The sequence below is a fragment of the Myodes glareolus genome, chromosome 10, assembly GCF_982192425.1.
Source record: "Myodes glareolus chromosome 10, mMyoGla1.1, whole genome shotgun sequence".
NCBI classification, from domain to species: domain Eukaryota; kingdom Metazoa; phylum Chordata; class Mammalia; order Rodentia; family Cricetidae; genus Myodes; species Myodes glareolus.
In genome coordinates, this window is record NC_142035.1 from 57475533 (window position 1) to 57494508 (window position 18976).

The 18976-nt window shown below is 44.8% G+C and overlaps 1 protein-coding gene across 4 annotated transcripts in view; it reads left to right on the forward strand.

The window, feature by feature from the left end:
• Tp53bp1 (tumor protein p53 binding protein 1) overlaps window positions 1–18976 on the forward strand; it is a 68354-nt gene that overhangs the window by 37620 nt on the left and 11758 nt on the right. For 3 of the 4 annotated variants that reach the window (XM_048459699.3, XM_048459702.3, XM_048459700.3), the window contains exons 13-18: window positions 1067–1186; window positions 1916–2119; window positions 6318–6375; window positions 8767–8859; window positions 14513–15002; window positions 16849–17001. In XM_048459699.3, coding sequence (XP_048315656.3) covers window positions 1067–1186; window positions 1916–2119; window positions 6318–6375; window positions 8767–8859; window positions 14513–15002; window positions 16849–17001 — 1118 coding nt within the window. The remainder of the gene's footprint in view (window positions 1–1066; window positions 1187–1915; window positions 2120–6317; window positions 6376–8766; window positions 8860–14512; window positions 15003–16848; window positions 17002–18976) is intronic. The other variant, XM_048459701.3, reaches the window with a different exon arrangement.

Genomic DNA, 18976 nt, shown 5'->3' on the forward strand with positions numbered 1-18976 from the left:
GTTCAGAACAGTTGAAGGAAAGTCTCAGATTTGATTGTTATAACCAGTGGCTAATCTGAAGACTTTTTTGTTCCATGAGATTCTTGTTACCTTTCAGAGTAGGCTGTTGTAGTGATATTTTGTTTGTAATCTAACTAATAAAGCTTGCCTGAAGATCAGAGAGCAGAGCTAAGCCATTAGTTAGCCATAGAGGCCAGGCAGTGGTGGCACACACCTTTAATCCCAGCACTGAAGAGACAGAGGCAGATGGATCTATGTGAGTTCAAGGCCACACTGGGCTACACTAGATTGATCCAGTCTCAAAGAGAAACAGTGCCAGGCAGTGGTGGCTCACACCTTTAATCCCAGTACTTGGAAGCCAAACACCTATGATTCTAGCCCTAGCGAGGTGGAGACAGTAGTGATGTGGCTGGGCAGAGAGAGGAATATAAGACGGGAGAAGGCAGGAGGCTGCAGTCTGAGGTTTGGTGGAGGCAGATGCAATCTGAGAATCAGTAGAGACAGGATCACCCCTTTGGTCTGTGCATTGGTAGAGGTGAGTGACTACCTCGTGACTGGCTCCTTTGCTTCTCTGATCTCTCAACTTTCACCCCCAATTATCTGACTCTGGGTTTTATTAAGACCAATTAGAATTCGTGTTACAGACTGTAACATCAGACTTTGCTTTGGAAGTCTTGTAGAATGCAGAACTAAGAAAGGATCTCCTGGGTTGCATTTACTAAATTATACCATCTAGATTCAAAAGTATCCAGATCTGTGTTGCTTAGTTGTCTAGATACAGTGTTTTGGAAGTAGATGATGACCCAGTGTTGCTCAGGCCAGCTTCTTTTTCTTTGTCTGTCCTCTGGTGTCTTGTCAGGGCTGTTGGAGTCTGTGGAACCTGCTGTTTTCTTGCAGTAGGGAATTTGTTTGTTTGGCTGCTGAAGGTGATAGGAATAAAAATTTGGGAAAAGAACAACTGAAATTTTTGGGGGGTAGTTTCTCATTTTTGTGTTATGTATATACTTTAGTGTGGCTTTTTTTTCTTCTCCATTATTATATTTTCATTTTTGTTCGTTTATTTCAGAAACCCCATTTCATTTCACTTTGCCTAAAGAAGGTGATATTATCCCACCCTTGACTGGCACAACCCCACCTCATATTGGGCACCTAAAATTGGATCGCAACAGACATAGTACTCCTATTGGTGAGTGATTTGTAAAAAAAGATATTTAAGGCATTAAAATAAAAGCCACTTAAAGGCCTTTTCTAAGATACCGTTCTTTATGCAAGTGATACTTTTAGATCTGAGGAGTTGGCCTGAATGCGAAGGCCAGTGTCTGGTTTGGAGGAGCAGGGTGTGATTTTACTGCCTGGAGAAGAGAGGACAGAGACAGGGCCGAGGGAAGTTGGGAAGAGCAAAGCTTTGTCATATCGCTAGCAGAGCTGCAGAGCTAGCTGGGATATGGAACTGTTTTGCAAGAAAGAGACAGAGTGTGGAGAAGTGCCCAGGGCACTGGCTGCTCAGTCTGCTGCTTGACAGGGCAAGAAAACTTAGATCCTCTATCCTTGGAGCAGCAGGCAGATTTCTACATTAACCTATTTGTTTTCTTCAGTCAGTGCTGGGAGGTAACAGTCATGCCGCCTGGAGTCTCCTGCTACCTATGCCTGATGCTGGCAGATGTGGGTTGGCTGAGGGCTCATGCAGCATCCTTTGTCCAGATGCAGAAGTGGAACTGAATCCTGTTGCTCCTCTTAAGACCAGGTGTCAATACTAGTTGGTAGTTGTTGATAATGTAACAGGATCTATCCTAGGGACCCTCTAATCCTGCAGAGTGGTGGAACCAAACAGGCAAATTGATCATTTCGAATGGCTGTTTCTCATGTTTGTATTTTAATGTTCTTTTTTTCTTCCTCCCTGCCCCCCTTCTTTCAGGGATTTGCAACTATCCAGAAAGCACCATAGCAACCAGTGATGTCATGTCTGAAAGCACGATGGAGATCAATGATCCTCTACTTGGGAGTGAAAAAGGAGATTCTGAGTCTGCCCCAGAAATGGACGGAAAGCTGTACCTGAAAATGAAACTGGTTAGTCCCGAGACAGAGGCCAGCGAAGAATCCTTGCAGTTTAGCCTGGAAAGTAAGTTTTATTGTGTGGTGTTATTGGGTAATTAGTTTTTCTGAGTTATCTAGGAAGTAATAATTACCTTCTGTTTCTAATGATGGATACTTCTGTCTTTGTAAATGTCTTTGTAAAGGCGTGTCCTCAGATTTCATTTTTGAATTTTTGCTTTTGGTGAGTCCCTGTCATGTTGCTGAAGATGAGGTATTCTATTACTTTATAGTGGTTGTTGCTTGTACCTTCTCATATTGAGTAATTGTTTTTCACATTCAGGAAGAGTGTAGGGCTTCAGAAAGGGCTCAGTCGTTAAGAGCATGTATTGATTTTCCAGAGGGCCCAAGTTCAGCTCCCAGCACCCACCTCAGGGTCTCAGAAACACCTGTAATTCCAGATCACTAGGGATCTGACACCTCAGGGTCTCTGAAACACCTGTAATTCCAGATCCCTAGGATCTGACACCTCAGGGTCTCTGAAACACCTGTAATTCCAGGTCCCTAGGGATCTGACACCTCAGGGTCTCTGAAACACCTATAATTCCAGACAGATCCCTAGGATCTGACACCTCTGGCTTCTGCTCCACCTGCGCCCACAGCTCTACATATCACATCTCCATATATGTACGTGATTTAAATAAAAGTTGAAGGTAAGAAGTGTAGGATCGTGGATTTACATCATACACTTTTTGACACTTTTCCAAATGACATGCAAGTTGTTCAGTGATGTTAGAGGAAAAAGATGGCGTTGGATCCCCTGGGGTGTGTATTAGAGATGGCTGTGAGCTGCTGTGTGGGTGCTGGGAGTCAAATTTGGGTCCTCTGAAAGAACAAGTGCTCTTAACTGCTGAGACTCTTTACTCCCCACCCCCAATAGAATTCTTATAAAAGAGTTTGTAAAGAAACAGGGAGTGGAGCTTTGACAATAGGATTAAGCTATGGAAGCCTGTGAGGAGAAAAGTTACAAGAAAATAACAGTGTTGGATGGTAGGAGCTGAGGTCCAGCGGGATATGTCAGAAAATGTTGGTTTGAGGGCTGTGGGTTGGTGCCTGGGAGTGGGAGTCATGCAGACATTGGGCCAGAGAAAGAGTGAAGACACCTGGCGGCCTTGAAGCAGCACAAGGATGAGAATAATGAGCGTAGACTAGAGCTCCAGCCGTGCAGAAACAAGTCACGTGCACAGCACAGATGAGTAAACATGCCCACCCAGCAGGGTCCGACCATTGCCTGCTTCCTAGAGTGTAGTGCTGACCAACGTTTGGTCTGTGGGCTGCTAATAGTTAACAAATTATCCTCAGAGAAAAGCAAAACAGATCAATGGGATTGTGCAAATTTGTATCCATGTAGTGGGTGGAGTGGGAACTATCCTGGAGGTAGCTGAGGGGGAATGGGGCCAAGTGGAAACAGCAGACACTCCACTGTTGGAAAGTGTATGGGAAAGGAGAAGAAATTATGACAAAACCAGAGAAAACCAAGGGCTGATGAAAGATTTGTTATTTTTAGGCTGGAGGGGCTGGGGAAGTTATAGACTGGTATGGAGGCTGTAAAACAGGGAGGTCCGGTGAGATGGCTGCAGATAAAGGCACCTGTCGCCAACCCTGACAACCTGAGTTCCATCTCTGGGACCCATGTGGAGAGAAGTGACTCCAGAGTTGCCCTCTGACTGCCACACGCATGCTGTGACATGACGACCTAAAAATGTAGTTAAATTGCTTTTTAAAAGTGAGGGATAGGAAGCTGGGTAGTAGCGGCACAAGCCTTTAATCCCAGCACTCCGGCAGAGGCAGGGAGAGCTCTGAGTTCGAGGCCAGCTTGATCTACAGAGTAAGAAATGGGACAGCCAAGGGCTACACAGAGAAACCCTGTCTTGAAAAACAACAGCAACAACAGAAAAAAGTGAGGGATGGGTTAAAGATGAAGAAGAAGATGCACTGTACTAGTAAATTGTCACATGCTGTTTGAGCTCACCGGGAAGCTGGTTCTGGAAGTGGAGCCACTCCTCCCCCAGTGCAGATCCAAGCATGCTTGTCATGTGTCTTCAAACCTCAGTCCTGGGGCAGGAGGGCACCCTAAGTCTGTAACTGGGGGGTGGGGGGAGGAAAACAGCAAGCAGCTAAGGGTGTTACAAACACTGTAGCCTAGGAAGAGCTGGAAGGCGAGTGTGCCATTGCCCACCCCAGGGTATAAAAGTGCCCCAGTGGGGAAGAGAAGAGGCAAGCTCCTTATGGAGAGGATGCTGTGCTCTGCCCAGAGCGCGCTCAGTGGGCGCTGCCTCAGCAGAACTGTCCGGTTAATTTCTGCTGGATGCTTTCAGCACCCATTGGATGATGTTTTTCTGTCTGCTGCTATTCACTGTTTTTATTTTGTTTGTTGTATCTTTAATAAACTTACTCATAGACCAGACTATCTCCAGACCAGACAGAACACAGGGCTTATGGATTTGAACTTAGACTGTCAATGGGAATTAAAGTATTCCATGATTTCACTCTCATTGTTGTCTCTGAGATTAAATAAGAGCTTATCAAAAGAGATGCTGATGGTGGCATTTGGGATACTGGAACAGGAAGATTGAGCTGAGAAGGCGGGGGAGGGAGGAGGAGAGGATGGGTGGGAACATGTTAGCCCTGAAATTGTAACTGGGAGGACCTAGAAGGAGCTAAAAGTAAGGTTGGTCAGCTGGTCGGTGAGTAGCACTTCCCTTTTCTTTGGTGCCTACCAGCAAGGTGGTGCCAGGCCCTGGTCACAGTCAGTGACATTTCATCCTCTCAGTAGCTTGTCAAGTTGGTCTTGCTTTTTCTGTTACAGCTGAGGAAACTGTGATTCAGAATGACAAAGCATTTTACCCCTCGGCTGCCCAGGCTCAGGAGCCCAGCTCTAACCGCCTTTCTTTTTCTGGAGAAGGCTCTGTGACTATTGAACTTGACAGACTGTTGAACAAGTGTTTGTGAATGTTTGAAAAAAATTTAAAAGTTATTTTTTTTCTGGGACTGGAATAAGTTGCAAATGAAGCGAGCACATTTTAGTCCTTTGACAATGATGACCCCTAAGAGAATACCGTGCTCCTCTGAGTTTAACCCTTTGACAGCGGCCCCTTAAGAGAATACTGTGTCCTCTGCTGGCTCTTTTGTCCTGTCCTGAAAAACATTTTTTAACTTATTTTATGTACACGAATATTTTGTATGCACGTGCACTGTGCTATGTTTTTGCCTGGAGCCTCTGACGGTCAGAAGAGGACATCAGAGCGAGCCCCTGAGGCTGGAGTTATAGGTGGTTGTGAGCTCCCATGTGGGTGCTGGGAACTGAACCCAATTCTGCAAGAGCAACCAGCGTTCTTAAAGCCTTTTGGCAAGGTCTTAGGTACCTTTTACATGTGTTTCTAAAACAAATTTATACATTAATTTAAATATTTTCCTATACATTTTGTTATTTATTGATTTATTTAGAGATAGAGTTTTACTGTGTAGCCCATACCATCCTAGAATTACTGTATAGTTCAGGCTGGCCTGGAATTACTGTGTAGCCCAGGGTGGCCTAGAATTACTGTGTAGCCCAGGGTGGCCTAGAATTACTGTGTAGCCCAGGGTGGCCTAGAATTACTGTGTAGCCCAGGGTGGCCTAGAATTACTGTGTAGTTCAGGCTGGTCTTAAACTTGAGATCTTTCTGCTTGAGCCTCCTCACTGTTGACATTACAAGGGTGCTGCTACACTTGGCTTGTCGTGTAGTTTACTCAGGTTTTTTTTTCTTTGTTTCTTTTTTAAGTAAAGTTTTAGCACATCTTGGTGGCACACACCTTTAATCCCAGCTCTTGGGAAGCAGAGGCAGGTGGATCTCGGTGACTTTGAGGTCAGCCTGGTCTACATAGGAGAGATTTTGTCTCAAAAAAAATCTAACTTTTTTAAAAAAATGTTCTTAGGTTTTCTTTTCTATTTTCTCATGTGATTTTTAAATTTCTTTTATGGGGAGGTAAGTTGTGATTCAGGTGGTTTAGTTTGCACTTGAGACATTATAGATTGCAGTTCTGGCTAAGCAGACAAGTTTTCTGCAGGAAGTCTGAAGGAAAATGAAATGGTGGAGATGAGAAAGCAGGTCCTCTCTGCTGATCGCAGGCTTCCTTTGTTTCTGTTTCTCTTTGTTGCTGATGTAGTGAGAGAGGCTTTAGATTCGGCACTAACTGAATTCTGCTTCTCTTTCCTTTCTCTCCTTGCTTTTGTTTTTGTCCAGAGCCTGCTACTGCTGAGAGAAAAAATGGATCTACTGCTGTTGCTGAGCCTGTTGCCAGGTAACCAGGGCTCGTTGTTATTTAGAGGAGTTTAAATACAAAGGTCCTGCTTAAAGAGAGGAAGATGATTTAGCAACACATGAAAACACTCAGAACCCAGCATGAAGGAGTCAGCAATGCATTGAATTGTAGGTTTTATTAATCATTTTAAGTCTAACAAAACTTTTACTATCCTTAATGTTAAAACTGTCTGGTAGTTTTCCCACCGTTCACATGAGTGCCCTTTTTCTTTTTCTGTGGATAGCAGAAGTGAGAAGACAGAGGACTAAAGGAGATGGCTCTAGACACATTGTTCTGTGCTCTGTACTCAACTACAGCCTCAGGACATTTTGCCTTTCCTTGCCAAATTAACTACTATGTTGAGCTGTTTTTGCTTTGTCATGGTTGCTGCAATGCTGTCAGTGGAGTATGCTGGGATACATAGGTATTGGTGTGAAGCTTTGCCATCTGGTGGCTGTGAGAATAGGATTGTTTGATTTGCTTCTGGCGTGAGTCATCCCAGCATGAAAGCCCTAGCAAGCAGTTGGTGATGTAACAGGTGAAGATCTCATCAGCTCAGGCAGGCTCTGTGAGTCCCGCCTGGGTGCCGGGATGCTGAGGGCTGAGAGGGACGACAGCTGGATGTGTGCCCCATTTAAGTGGGTTCTGCCTTGCCAGTGGTTGTCATTTTTGAGTGAGCTTGCTGGGCTAGAACCAGTTGCAGTGCTTTTCTGAGTGTGAGGGCTTTTAGTTAATCCTGTACTATGATAAATGAAAAAAGAATTCAAGCTGAGTATTGCCAAATCTTTAAAAAATTGAAGGGACTTTTAAAGTTTTTTAAAAAAGTAAAGTGCCTGCTGACTAAATTTGACCCTTTGTGAGTTTCTGAAATTTTGGGGGGATGTGGGGAGGGAGGATGATGGCAAAGGTGGGTGGGTCATGGAAAAGACGGAAGTTGTTGGTGTTGCTGTGAAGCACTTTTTCTATGCAAATATCTGTGCTGAAGAAATCTGCGTGTTAAAATTTTTCACCTTTAGGTTCATCATAAGAAGTCCTTTAAGGGGGCTGGAGAGATGTCTCAGAGGTTAAGAACACTGACTGCTCTTCCAGAGGTCCTGAATTCAATTCCCAGCTACAACGTGGTGGCTCACAACTATGTGTAATGAGATGTGGTGCCCTCTTCTGGCCTTCAGGCATACATGCAGACAGAACATTGTATACATAATAAATAACTCTTTTCTTTAAAAAGCTATTATAGGCAATGGAGACTTAGCTCGGTGGTCAAGAGCATTGTATACTCTTTGAGAGAACTTGGGTTCGATTCCCAGCCCTCATGGCAGCTTACAAATGTCTATAACTCTAGTCCTAGAGGTCAGATGCCTCTTTTAGCCTCTCTGACCACCAGGCATGCACATGGTTCACAGACATACATTCAAGCAAAACACCCATGTAAACAAAATGGTAAAATTAAATTAAATGTTAAAAAAGAAGTTGTTAAAATAAGATTTGTTTTGTAAATGATTGTTTCATCCTCATTCAGAGTACTGAGTTTTTAATTGTTTTGCTGTGGGAAGACTAGAGGGTAGACCAGGGCAGAGTCGTGTAATATGGACAACAATACTTAAGTGGCCAGTCTTCGTTGATTATAAAATCTTGGAGTACCGCCTTCTACCAGTGGGTTATTTTGAAGATGATTCCAACTTCATATCATTTTATATAAATATTCCGATGCTAACTCTAAAAGATTAGGATTCTTATTTTACAATTAATCATACTTTTGAAACCAGATAGTGATTCCTTAGTGCCATAAAGTATTTGGTGTTTCCACTTCCCTGCTTTGTAATATTTTCTAGTTAGAATGAGAATCCCCAGTCTATGAATCGCACCCAATACATTTAGTTTTGTTTGTTTTTGAAATCACAGCATCTGTTCCTCTTTTTTGTTCCTTTTCCAAATTTTTTTCCTAAAGCAACCAGATTGTCCTATTGATTTCTACATTTGGATTTTTATCTTTACATCTTTTTATTATTTAATAAGTCTCTTTCTACTTTTCCTCCAGTGGCCTTGCTGAAGTTTTTTTATGTGTATTGATGTTTTGTCTGTGCACCACATGTGCACCTGGCCTCCCTGGAGGCCAGCAGAGGGCGTCAGAGCCCCTGGAACTGGAGTTAGAGAGAGTGTGAGCTTCCACTGGGGTCCTCTAGAGGAGCAAACTGCAGAGACATCTCTTTAGTCCCTACACTTAAAAGTTTCTTACTGTGTTAACTTGAGCATATCAAGAGTTGGCTTTTGGGGGGTATTAATGGGTTGGAGGTTGGGATGTAGAGGAGCTCTGTGTCTAAAGAGGGTGACCTCCAGAGCTACTTTCCATGTGAAACTAGCAAACTGTATTGATTTAATTTGTAATTTTAGTCCCCAGAAGACCATGCCTGTGTTTAGCTGCATCTGTGAAACTGGGCAAGAGAGTGAGGCCCTGAGTGAGGATCCTCCCTCTGCACCCACCAGGTAAACATTTTCTTTCTCCTTTTCTGAGACAAGGTTTCTTTGCATAGTCCTGGCTGTGTTTGAGCTTGCAGAGATCCGCCTGCCTCTGCATCCTGACGGATGGGATTAAAGGAATGTGCTACCACGTCTGACTTAGTTTCAGCTGCATTGATTGATGTAATTAATTCCATTTCATGATATTGATTGCCACTGTTTTGTGAAGTTGGCTATTTATTTATTTATGGCTAGGTTATATTGTTGTATTTTTATTTGTTTATTTATAACTAGATTGTATTGTTTTATGTTGTTTGGCCCAGGCTGGTCTCAGGCTTCTAGGTTTAAGCATTGCTCTTGCTTCAGCTTCCTGAGTAGGTGGGGATCGCAGGTGCATGACACTGCACCTCACACCAAACTTTTTATTTTTTTAAAGATAAATATTGATTTGCGTGTGTGTGTTTGAGTGTGCGCGCACATGCATGTGTGTGCATGCATGCATGTCTTAGTCACTTTCCTATTTTTTCTTTTATTTTTAAACAATTATTTTAATAATTATTCATATGTAGCCTTCACTGGCCTGGAACTCGCTATGTAGACCAGGCTGTCATTGAACTCATAGAGATCTTCTGCCTCTGTCTCCTCAGTGATGAATAAAGGTGTGTACCACCAAGCCTGGCCTCTTTCTTTTATTTTTAATTGTATGCATGTGTCCGAGGGTGCAGTGCTCATGGAGTTCCAAGGTGCTGAGTGCCGCTGGAGCTGGAGCTCCGGGTGGCTGTGAGCTGACTGAGGAGGAGGGTGCTAAACTTGGATCCTCTCCAGGAGCGGCATCTCACCCTTAACCCGTGTGTCATCTCTCCAGTCCCCTCGCTATTCTTCCCAGACCGTGTCTCTCACTGAACCTGGAGCTCACAGATTGGCTAGGTTTGCTGACCATTGAGCTCAGGGATCTTCATATTTCCATCAGTTCCCTTCCCTGAGTGCAGGGATTAATGACACAGGCTTGTCAGCCAAAATGAAGTGTTTATGACTATAAATTTAGCATTACTCATTTGTCCAGTGCTCATAGGAGAGTGAGAAATACCAAATATCCGATACTGCTAATACTCTAATGACTTATCCCCCGACTCCTTGCAGAGATTCGCCTGCCTCTGCATCCTGACGGATGGGATTAAAGGAGTGTGCTACCCCACAACCGCTTGACTTTTTTTTTTTTAATTTTTTTGGAGACAGTGTCTCGCTGTGTAGCCCTGGTTGGTCTGGAACTCGCTGTGTAGATTCTGTAGACCATGCTGGTCTCAAGCTTACATAGATTCATCTGTCCCTGTGGGACTGAAGGTATGCCCCACCATGCCTGGCCCATCACTTTTGGTCTTCAAAGAATCAACAGTTTTAGCCGGGCAGTGGTGGCGCATGCCTTTAATTCCAGCACTTGGGAGGCAGAGGCAGGCGGATCTCTGTGAGTTTGATAGAGCTCTATAGAGTGAGTTCCAGGACAGCTGAATTGTTTCAGAGAAACCCTGTCTTGAAAAACAGAAAACAAAATCAGCAGTTCTGGCTGGGCGTAGTGGTGCACACATTTAATCCCAGCACTCAAGAGGCAGGAAAAAAAATTCCAAACAAAATAGAACTTTGCTTTAGAAGTCAAATCCTGTTCAGAGGCTCTGCCCTGAATACATAGTTTCTGGGGTGTCTCAGTTTCTAACACTGTTGCAGTCTGGGGAGCTTATGAACCACAGAAATTTCTTAATGTTTGTGGGGTTAGGGCCATCTCCATAATCTTAGGTAAAAGCTGGTAGGCCTGTTGCATGGAGAAGGCTGTTTCCTGCAAGGGAGGTCCTGAGGTTGTGTTTACACATGCGTACTCACAGCTTCAGGGCTGTCCTACCTTCATGATGGGATAGTTTCCCAAAGGCCGTTCCTCTCTAAGCCATCTCCCGGGAGGCTGGGGTCTGTGATTCCTTCTGTCATCATGTGAGGTAAAATGTACAAGCTTGTTTAAGGATGGGAAGCAGTTTGTTCGACCTCTAAAGGTTAACCATGAATGTGAAGGTCAGTTGTTTCATTGCTTTGTTTTCTGCCACTGCTGTGATTGTTAATCTGCCGTGCTCAGCACTTTGACATTTTATGATCATTCATAAATCTCACGAAGATGTAACTGCTCTTCATGTGTTTTCTTGTGGTGTTTTCTGTCCTCTTCCTCAGTGGACCCTGTGTCCTCCCCCAGTCAGCGCTCCTGATAAATAGGCGCAGGCTCTATTAACCAAGATGCTCCTCTTAGGTAGAAGGCTGTTAGGTCCATCGCCTGGTAGTACACAGTGCCGAGTGACAGAAACCTGTGAAACGTGTTCTTCTTTACTCATGACCTGGGCAGGGGCAGCCCTAGCAAGCTCCTTATGACCAAGCTTTGTTTTTCTCTGGCTGAACACGTGGTAACAATACAACCTGGTTTCCAAGTCTCTGATACCTGTGATGTAACCTTCAAGAACTGGGGCATTGTTGGGTCAGAGTGGATTTTTTTTTTTTTTTTAAAGAAAATAGTTAGACTTTAGAAAGTTTCAAGTCAACCTAAAACTCAGCCATGTAGCCCAGGCAGGCCTTAAAGTCGCAACAATTCTCCTGCTTCCAGCCGGAGGGCAGGAATTAAAGGTATGAGCCGCCACACGTGGTGGTTTATTTCTCCTTTGTTCTGGCTATTTGCATATGATGAAGCCTAAAAATGCCTCCATTTATGTTTATTAATATGGCAGTAGCTTTCTGATTTTTGTAGTTTATTGATTTATAGAATATCCATTCTTTTGTTCAAAGTTAGCCTTTGTCATAGCTTCAGATTATCAGCCTGACACAAACCCGTGTCACCTGGGAAGGGGAAGCCTCAGCTGAAGAACTTTCCTGATTAAACTGGCCTGTGGCCACTTCTGCGAGGCCTTTTCTTAATTGTGCTTAAATGGTCCTGCTCACTGTGAGTGCTGACATCTCTAGGCAGGTGGGCCTGGGTGGTATAAGAAAGCGACTGAGCACCCCAGAGGAAGCCAAGCCAGTAAGAAGCAAGCATTCCCCCCCACACATCAGTTCCTGCCTCCAGGTCCTGGCCTGACTTCCCTTGAGACGGACTGAATCTGTAAGCCAGATAAATCCCTTCCTTCCCCAAAGTTGCTTTTGGCCAGTGTTTTGTCACAGCCGCAGAGGCCAAGCTAAGATAGCCTGTACCCTGTGGAGCTTGAGGGTTAACATTCAGATATCCAGATACGACAGGTTATGTGCAGCCTGCTTAGGGCTAGCCTGGGTCTTTCTTTTTTTTGGAAAGGTTTCTCTGTGTAGCCCTGGCTATCCTGGAACTCACTCTGTAGACCAGGCAGGCCTCAAACTCAGAGATCCCCCTGCCTTCTGAGTTCTGGGATTAAAGATGTGCGCTACCATCAGCTTTAGCATGGTTTCTTATTCTAGAGAACTGTTGATACTGTGGTATTTGGCTTACAGACAACATGCAGGTAATGTGTAAAGGATAAGTCAGTCACAGTGTGCTGGTTATTTTGTCAATTTTACATAAATCTAGACATATCTGTGAAGAGGGACTCTCACCTGAGGAATTATCTCCGTTAGAGAGCCTGTGGGCATGTCTGTGGCAGCATCTTCTTGGTTAGTGATTTATGCGGAAGGCTCACTCACTGTGGGCGGTGCCTCTCCTGAACATGAGGTCTTGGGGTTTACCCAGGTATGGGAAGCAAGCCAGTAAGCAGCGTTTCTTCTTTGGTATCGGCTTTGGTTCCTCGTCCCAGGTTTCTGCTCTGCGTTCCTGCCCTGGCTGCCCTTGAAGATGGATGGTAGCTTGTAGGTCTCATAAGCTTTCTCCTCCCCAAGTTGCTTTAATCATGATCTTTGTCACCATAATAGAAGCCTAATTAAGGCACACTTGTTCTGGGGCTGGAGTGGTGGCTCAGAGAGGTTAAGAGCACTGACTGCTCTTCCAGAGGTCCTGAGTTCAGTTCTCAGCAACCACATGGTGCCATCTGTAATGAGATCTGGTGCCCTCTTCTGACCTGTAGGCATACATGCAGAATACTGTATACTAAGTAGTAGATATATCCTTAAAAAAGAAAAGAAAAAAGACACACAGGCTCCCAAATGGAAAGACTAATAATGAAGGGAGGGCCCATATCTTCAGCACTCCCTTACAGTTATGCTGAAGTGGTCAGGTATAGATAATATAGGTAGCGATAGGGAGCCCAGCACTGAAGTACTGAACATGTGCTGTGACCACCAGATGACCTTTGACCTGGGAAGACCAGACTGTTACCTGCAACCTTTCTTTGAAGATTGTATTTCTTCTAAATTACTGTTCAGCAGAGGGCAGACATTTTGGATCGTTGTAGGAGTTAGTAAAGAATGTTAGAAACGTTCATAAATCCAGATGAGACTTGAGGACGAATTGATCTCTCTCTCTCTCTCTCTCTTTCTCTCTCTCTCTCTCTCTTTCTTGAGACACAGTCTCATTATATATCCCTGGCTGTCTTGGAACTCGTGATGTAGACCAGGCTGGGCTGCAACTCACAGTGATCTGCCTGCCTCTCAATCCTGAGTGGAGCGATTAAATGTCCGTCCTTGGGCTTTGTAAGAATTTTGTATCTTGTTACCAGCCTCATTTTCTTGTGTGCAGTTTTAGAGTTCACTTGGCTCGTTTTCTGTTGTTGATGATACCACAGCTGGGAGAAACCATGAGGAAAGGAGGTTCATTTTGACCCACAGTTGTGCTTAAAGATTAAGCGCCAGGTGGTGGTGGCACGCACCTTTAATCTCAACACTTGGAAGGCAGAGGAAGGTGGCCAGCCTGGGCTACAGAGTGAATTTCAAGACAGGCAGGGCTACACAGAGAAACCCTGTCTCAAAAAAAAAAAAAAAAAAAAAAAAAGTTGCGGAACTGCATCTGTGCATCTGGTGATGACTTTCTCAGTGCTGGACTTCCAGGATAATACAGGACAGCGGAGTAAGAGAGAGGCCGTGGGTGTTTTTCTTTTGAGACAGGGTCTTACTATGTAGCCCTGACTGGCTTGTGATTCTCTAGTCAATCAGGGTGGCCTTGAAACCCTAGAGATCCACCTGCTTTTGCCCCGACTGCTGGGATTAAAAGCATGTGCCACCACACCCGCAGATGTGCCTTTTTTATGAAGCCACCACTGTTCATTCATTAGTGCCCTACCTTGGTGACCTTGTGAGATTTTTTTTTAAGATTTTTATTTATTTATTATGTATACAGTGTTCTGCCTGCATGTATGGAGACACATCAGAAGAGGGCACCAGATCTCATTACAGATGATTGTGAACTATCATGTGGTTGCTGGGAATTGAACTCAGGACCTCTGAAAGAGCAGCCAGTGCTCTTAGCCCCCAAGCCATCTCTCCAGGCTGACCTTGTCAGATCTTAATTTCCTCCCAGAGATCCACCTCTAAAATACTGTACACAGTTGAATTTAGCTTTTATTCTTTTAACATCTCATGTATGGGAATTACTTCATTTTTATCGTTTTGTGTTTGAGAGAGTATTGCATTGTAGACCTCCCTAGTTGACCTGTGATCCTCAGCCTCCTGGGTGCTGGGATTGTAGATGTGTGCCACCATACTGACTCAGGAATGAGCTGCATTCAGACCATGATACATAATGTCCTTGTTTCATTTTCAGGGCAAATGAAATGCTCCATTTTCCAAGTGTTCAAGAAGAGGACAAAGAAAAACTGGATGGTGCCTCAAAGCTCAGGCAGAGTGAGCAGCCTGTGAGGCCCACTGGGCCCGTCAAGGATGCTGCTGCTTCTGAGGACTTCACAGCGCCTGTTTCCCAGCAGGGAGCCACCCAGGGGTCATGCAGCCCTCAAGGAGAAGTTATGGAAACAGACCTGCTAGGAGGGCCGAGTGCTCACCAGGAAACACCGTGTAAGGTCTTGTTGGAAAGGCCCGCCCAGAGTAACGTAGGAATCCAGACCATGGACCATTCCCTGTGTGCCCCAGAAACTGTTTCAGCAGCAACCCAGACTGTGAAGAGTGTATGTGAGCAGGGCACCAGTACCGTGGACCAGAACTCTGGGAAACAAGATGCCACTGTGCAGACTGAGCGGGGCGGTGGTGAGAAACAGAGCAGCGCTCCTGTGGACGATACCGAGTCCCTCCACAGCCAGGTGCGCACACAGCTGGGCGCTCCGGGGCCACCGCAGACTCCACGTGCTCTGTGGGCCTCAGTCCAGTGCTTCCAGTAACAATCTTAAGGGTTTGTTTATGTGCATGTATGCGTGTCTGTGTGTGTGAGTGAATGTACACATTAGTGCAAGTGATGGGAGTCCCAGAAAGGGTGTTGTATCCATGAGGACTAGACTTAAGACATTTCTGAGTCTCCCAGTGTGGGTGTTGAGAACTGAACTCCGGTTCTCTTCAAGAGTAGTATGTACTCTTCACCGCCGAGCCATCTCTCTAGCTCCTACCTAGTGGTGGTTCTGGGTGTTATTTCAGCAACCACCTTTGATAGCTGTTACTATCGTGTAATACAGAATGAAAGAATGCATTTAAGAAATAGTTTCTCCTGCTAAGAAAAGTGTTAGGGGCTGGAGAGATGGCTCAGCGGGTTGAGAGCTGCTTATTGCTCTTACAGAGGACCTGATTGAGTTCAGGTCTCAGCATCCATGCTGGGCAGCTCACCACTGACTTGCTCATGACGGCTAGCTTAACCTTTCTTACAAGAATCAGACTACCAGCCTGGGGTGTCATCACCCACAGTGGGCTGAGCCTTCCCATATCAATCACTAAGAAAATGTCTCTGAGCCAGATCTTATTTATGGAATCCCCCCCCCCCCCCAAGATAGCATTTCTTTGTGTAACAGCCCTGGCGGTCTTGGGGCTACTAGCAGGCTGGTCTTGAACTCACAGAGATCCGCTTGCTTCTGCCTCATTAGTGCTGGGATTAAAGATGTGTGCCACCACTGCCTGGCTCTATGGAGGCATTTTATTAACCAAGGATTTTTTCCTGTCAGATGACTCTAGCTCGTGTTAAGTTGATTTAAAACCAGGCAGAACATATTGGTGAGGAGGCAAAGGCAAGTGGATCTCTGGGTGTGAGCCCAGCCTGTTCGCATAGGGAAACCGCATGTCTAAACAAAGTAAAACCCCAATCTATTCCTGGGAACACATTAAGAGTTTCTGGTTTTCTTTTTTCTTTCTTTCTTTCTTTCTTTCTTTCTTTCTTTCTTTCTCTCTCTCTTTCTCTCTCTCTCTCTCTCTTTCTCTCTCTCTCTCTCTCTCTCTCTCTCTCTCTCTCTCTCTCTCTTTCTCTTCCTTTTTCTTTTTTTGACACAGGGTTTCTCTGTCCTGGAACTCTCTCTGTAGACCAGGATTTAGCTGGGCAATGGTGGCACATGCTGTTAATCCCAGCACTTGAGAGGCCGAGGTAGGTGGATCTTAGTTCTAAGACAGCCAGGACTACTACACAGAGAAACCCTGTCTCAAAAAAAAAACAAAACAAGAAAGTGTTTCGTACTTAACCTCTGGAGAAACCACTGCGATTTTTCTGTTAATGAACTGGTTTTCACTGATAGGTTAATAGGTGATTCCGGTCTTCTCTAAGGATTAAAGAGCACCTGCTTTTTAGGTAAAGCACTGTTGTCATGAGAATTAGAAGGATTAGCTGGGTGTGGTGGTGCACACTTAGCAGAGGCTGAGGCAGGAGGATCAGGAGTTGGAGAAAGCAGCTTGGGGTACATAGTTGAAGATAAGTCTGAACTATACAAAGAAACAAGAAAATTAAAATGATTATCTAAAAATAATGTGTTAGATACTATGACTGAGCTTTATCATTATGGATCAAGCCAGACTGCCAGACTTCTCCAGCCTCAGTCTTACCTGGAAATAAATGGAATAAGTATCATGTCCGGTTCATGAGTCCTGAACAGCATCATCTGACAGTTTAGCTTGAGAGCTATGACTGCCTTCCGCTCTGTTGGTTCTCTTCTTACTGTGCTCTCTCTTTTGTTGTAGGGAGAAGAAGAATTTGAAATGCCCCAGCCTCCACATGGCCATGTCTTACATCGTCACATGAGGACGATCCGTGAAGTCCGCACGCTTGTCACCCGTGTTATCACAGATGTTTACTATGTGGACGGGACAGAAGTGGAAAGGAAAGTCACCGAGGTAACACCTGGGTCTACCTGTTTCCTCCTCCTCCGGTCCCCCTTGCCCACCCTTCTTCCCTTCTCTCCCTTCTTCCCTTCCTTTCCCTCTTCCCTTTCTCAGCCTGTCACTCCTTTCCTGTGCTGCCGGGTGCAGTGATGTCTCATGTATATTTTAATAAATGAAGCCTCCTGAAGATCAGAGAGTTGAACAGTCCTGCTGGTCAGCCTTACAGACAGGCAGTGGTGACGCACACCTTCAATCCCGTAGCCACACTAGTTTGACATAGAAACTGGGCAGTAGTGGTGCATGCCAGCACTAGAGAGGAATATAAAACGGGAGGAGTCAGGTCTCAGCTCAGTCTCATTCTGAAATTCCTGGAGGTAGGATCACCATTTCAGACTGAGGTAGAGATAAGAACCAGTGGCTGGCTGTTTTGCTTTTCTGATCTTCGGATTGAACCCCAATTTCGCTCTCTGGGTTTTTTTTTTTTTTACTAATCGTGCTACAGCTAGACACTGACATTGTTTTCCTTCAATTCTTTCTTTCTTAATTTTATTTATTTTTGCTTTTGAGACAGGGTCTTTTTACGTAACCCTGACTGGCCTGAAACTCACTATGTAGACCAGGCTGGCTTCACACTCACAGAGATCCGCCTGCTTCTTCCTCCCCAGTGTTGGTATTAAAGGCATGAGCTACCACCTCCTGAAGACTCTATTTTCCCTCCCTCCCTTCCTCTCTTTTCTGTTTTTGTTTGTTTGTTTGTTTGTTTGTTTTGAGGCAGGGTTCTTCTGTCTACAGATCCCTGACTTGCTATCCTGAAACTTCCTCCATAGACCAGGCTGGCCTTGGGACTCAGGAGGAGATCTGCCCCCCCTCTGCCTGAGTGCTGGGATTAAAGGTGTGCACCACCACTGCCCACCTGGTTTGTTTCTTTCTTTAGAAAAGGTTTTGCTTGTGTAGCTCAAACCTCTTAACTTCCTATGTAGCTGGTCTTGAACTTTGGATGTTTCAGTCTCCATCTTAGTTTGTGTTAATGACAAATGTAGGGCCACGTGTGCGTGAGGGGAGCACTCTACCAGCTGAACTACACCTTGGGGATTCTTTTCATTTTAACATGTATGTAGTAGTGTGTCTATTTGTGGGTGTGGGTGTAAAGTTGCCCATGTGTGAATCAGAGGGCAGCTTTATCAGCTTTCTCCTTGCGTCATGTGGTTCTGGGTCGTCAGGCATCTGAGGAGCCATCTTGCTATCTCTCCTTGCCCTCTCCCAACCATGGATTCTTAAAGGAGAAATTTTCCAGGAGGGAGAAATAGAAGTGTACTATTTGCTTACCTTACATAACTGTGTGTGGTAGTTGTTGTGGAGAGACTGAACTTGGCTGAGAGGAGCCCTTCCTTCTCCATGCCGTGTCAGTTAGCACAGTTAGCACAGTTGGAATGTTTACCTGTGTAAACTTCTGAATCATGTATGCCCATTTCCCTATGTTGTACCTGTCAGGATGTTGTGCCTTAGTCCCAGATCCCCTTTCTTACCATGCTCTGGGTCTCACTAGCTGCCACCGAAATGAGCTCTAGCACCCGAGTGTGCATATAAATTGAAGCCAGTTTCACGTTCTTGTGGTTTGTACGTATTGAAAATTCTTTGTTACTAATTTTTTGGAAACAGGTTCTCATTACGTAGCTTTTGCTGTTTTGGAACTTAGCATGTATACCAGGCTGACTTTGAACTTACAGAGAGATCCATATGCCTCTGCTTCTTGGTGCTGGAATTTAAGGTGTGCATCACCACACTCGGCATGTACTTCCATTAAAATGGGTGCCCCCTCTACCCATGTTGGATAGAGCACAGAACTGTTTGTGAAGGGACCAGTATCAGCTCAGGTACCCCAAGACCAAGTTCTCAGCACAAAGAAGATTTGCCCAGAGGGACAAAGTCAGGGAATAAGAGACAAAAAGAGATAGAAGGAGAAGGAAAGGAGCAGGGGAATGGGGAA